This window comes from Rhinatrema bivittatum, chromosome 6 (genome assembly GCF_901001135.1).
Source record: "Rhinatrema bivittatum chromosome 6, aRhiBiv1.1, whole genome shotgun sequence".
Taxonomy (NCBI): Eukaryota; Metazoa; Chordata; class Amphibia; order Gymnophiona; family Rhinatrematidae; genus Rhinatrema; species Rhinatrema bivittatum.
The window spans coordinates 291710085-291713791 of record NC_042620.1 but is presented as its reverse complement, the minus strand read 5'-3'; the positions used below and the strand labels follow the sequence as shown (position 1 = coordinate 291713791).

General features: G+C 41.8%; 1 protein-coding gene across 1 annotated transcript; it reads right to left on the bottom strand.

Moving 5' to 3' along the window:
• Window positions 1–313: 313 nt before the first annotated feature.
• Window positions 314–2104, bottom strand: CLDN2 (claudin 2). Its single transcript, XM_029604953.1, has 2 exons — window positions 1281–2104; window positions 314–1150 (listed from the first exon to the last, which is right to left on the bottom strand). The coding sequence occupies exon 1, from the start codon at window positions 1984–1986 to the stop codon at window positions 1291–1293; it is 696 nt and encodes a 231-aa protein (XP_029460813.1). The 5' UTR covers window positions 1987–2104; the 3' UTR covers window positions 314–1150; window positions 1281–1290.
• Between the last annotated feature and the right edge of the window lie 1603 nt (window positions 2105–3707).

The window sequence follows — 3707 nt, the reverse complement described above, 5'->3', positions numbered from 1 at the left end:
GGGAGCAGAAGACCTGAGCCAGGAATTGAACCCAGGTGCCCCCAGCAGGACTGCGTGCAGTGCTGTCACTGAGCCGCCAGGCTGTAAAGAGTTTCTCCCATTCCACATCTATGGAAAAGCTCTCTGGAACATCGGGCTTCATGTGTGAGGACCCTCTTGAAGGACTGGTTCAGAGCATTCTCCAAGAACTTCCAATGTTCTATTACATTTCCAAGTAAAACTGTCACTAAAGAGACCTGTGATCTTATTCAGCACAGCTCTCCTCCCACTGCAGCCTTAACATTTACATAACAAATGGAGATGCACATGGAAATTAAGAAAATATATGTATGTTTTATTTGTACAGATTTCAGTTTTCATCTGTTTCATTAGAGTTGTTGAATTAGTTTGATTAACTTAAAGACAAACGAGAAAAAGTTGGTTGAAAATGCTAGAATTACAGCAAGATAACTATTTCATTGTAATAAACACAGTAGCACCACAATTCATGGTCAGCTGCTGAAGAGAAAAACCAATTGAGTTTGCTCAGGCTCCCCAACCCCCTTCCAAGATCCGTACAAATTTAGATGAACTCTTTTAAACTCATATTTCCTCATGATTCTCCCTCTTTCCCACCAATCTTCCCTCCTGCTATGGATCGAATTCTACTTATGCGATAACCCCAAGTCTGTCTCCTTTAATCAATGCGGCTTGTATCAAATCGGGCGTCCATTAGCACCATATGTCAACATACAACCGATGAACGGTGGATCCGTCCTGTAGAAGGGCAACGAGCATCAGGACAACCTGTGGTCCACTCTGGAGCAAAGTAGTAGAAATTGGTATCTGCTATGGTTGTCATTATGCCATAGAAGCTGCCCCGCATGTGGTGTCTTAGAACAAAAGAGATAATTCTGATAATTCTTTGCAAAAAAACCGGTTGGATGACTCCCACCATGTAGAAGGCTATGAAGGACTGTTTTTTGTTTAAATATTAAAAACATTGACTATACCCAGCTGGGCTAAGTACTGTAATCAGCAATTCCATGTGGCGTCATCTCACAGTTAGAGAAATCAAGTTCACCTTTCAAGGTCTTACTGGCAGAAAACGATATACAGAGGAAGTGCTACTGTAAAACCTGCCCCCGGCTCACAACCTTCAGAAGAAGAGCTGAAAAAGTAAGCATAGGAGATATGTAAGCAAGCATACAGAATTACAATATCTATTGCATGCTAGGTTGGCATGTTCATTCTTACAAAAATGTTTTATTCTTCCACATTCTCTTCATTATGCAGCATACCTCACTGTGCCTATACGTAGCCAGTCATGTTATACCCATCAGATGCACTCTTAGTTTTCTGTGTCTGACTGACGAAAGGACGCTGGCTCTGGGCACTCAGACTTCTTACTTGGTAAGGGGTGTAATGAGTGGACCTTGTCTCCCGGGGTGGACATGAAGCACAGAGCATAGATCCTCCAATGATGGACAGAAAAGAGGAAACCATGCCCAAATACAGAGCTTCTCCCATTTCAAACTTCATGCTTTCTGGAACGAGAGGGCTGTAGAAATCTTGTAAGATGACATGGAGATTCCAGGCAACAGGGATGAGGCAAAACAGTCCTCCCAGGATGAAAATGACACCTCCAGCAATTGCAATCTTGTCTTTTCCTGGAGAATCATGGGCAAAGACAGTGCACCTCATTCCAACCACAGATATCAGGCAAGCCAGGATGGACATTACGCATGATACCACCATCATGGCCTGGGCAGCCTGGGTGTCAGAAGGGAGGTCCAGCAGGGAATTGTAGATGTCACATTGGACGATACCAGTGCTTTGGGTGGCACACTCCATCCACAGCCCCTTCGAGTAGTCCACAGCAGTCACAATGTTACTGCCAATGTAGGCAATGTTCTTCCAATTTGGCATAAGGGTGGCTATCAGAGTGCCCACCAATCCCAGCAGTCCTAAAAAATATCCTAATAGCTGAAGGCTCATAGACACCATTTTCTGTTGATCTCTGTCTCCAGATTTCTCTGCCGTTGACTATCTTCTGTTTCCTGTTGTATAATCTTTTTCTGCCTGTCTGCCTTTCTCTCGCTTCTCATTTATCTGAGCAGCAACTGTTCACTCTTCCTTTTATTCCTAAAAGGAGGGATTTATCTACTTGAAAAAAAAAATCCATACATGGTTAAATATTGACTAGCCTAAAAGAAATACCAATCGGTCTTTGACCTTCGTTATCTTTAGAAATAAAAAAAAAATTGAATTTTTTTAAAAGACAAAAACACCCATATAGATTGCCAAACTGTGAAGCATGGAGACAGGCAGACAAGAGCTTTATCTGCCTTTATTATATTCTTTCAGTTTTTAAACAAAAAAAACTGTCAGTGTACTCTATATGATCACAGAAGTAATTATAAGTCACAAAGTTATGTGGCCTTTGCCCACAACAGCTTACCCTAAATTTAAACACAGGAAGGTTAAAGGATTTGTTCAAGGGGCCAAGGTGGGTGGCAGAGGTAGGATTAGAATATGGGGTTCCAGATTTCTAAGCATGGTACAATCTAAGGCTAATATAAGAAGTATTTTTTCCCCTCAAAAACGCTCTCTTACAGAGATTTACAAATCCCCATAGTAAACATCTGCATATGTGCATATCACAAATAACCCCAAAATAGAGGTGAGGTGAAAAAAAATGCAAAACACTGTAAAAAGGTCGTATTGTTAGTGGCAAAAACCAGACATCGGGCTAATGTCATATTTATATCAAAATCACAAGGCAGTTCACATGTATGCACAAACCTACATGCCAAATTCTTTTTTATAGTAAGTATTTCATTCTTTTTATTTATTTATTTACAAGGCTTTTTTACCCACCTAACTACAAATTTAGGAAGATTATACCATAACATGCATAAAAAATAAAAACAAATCACTACACATACCAGGTAATTTTCTCACTTAGACTTAGATTTTTAAATCCCGCTGCATGTCAAAATCGGGAGATGCACACACAAGTTAGGCTTACGCATGCCCACAGAATTTTAAAAGTCTCCCAGATGCCTGCATATCTCACACGACTCCAAAAAGGGATGGGGCATGGCCAAGAGATGCGCACATAAATACTTATGCGCCACGGCGTGCACCCAGGTCCACTGCCATGTAAGTTTACTTCTGCTATGGAGAAGGTGTAAGTTGTAAAACAAAAACCAACCATCTGGGAGGGGTTTAGAGTGTCTGGGATAATGGGGGGAGGGAAGGCTATTGAACCAGAGGGGTTTGGAGGACTTAGCTCGACACTGGGTGAACTGGCAGATGGACTGGTGAAACTGGTCATTGCATGGACTCACGCTGATTTTAAAATACCCTGACAAGCAGAAGAAACTGGATTTACATGCCTAAGTGTGCCCTCTTAAAACTAGGCATACAGGTGAGCACACTCAAGGCTATTTTTTTTAACATGCGCGCAGGTGTGCATGCAAGTTATAAAATTGCTGCATCCCTGGGTGTGCGCTGATGCACACACGCCAATGTGCGCTGCTTTGAAAGTTACCGTCTTACTCAACAAACACAAAAAAAACATACCTGACATAGACAAATGTACAAAGGACTGCATAATATATAAAATAATATTCCTGTTCCACCAGTTAGTCTTGTGCAGGGGCTCATTTTCTGGCCCATGCATGCGCTCTGGTTCTTTTCCTGACGGGGAATGGCAAAGCCCT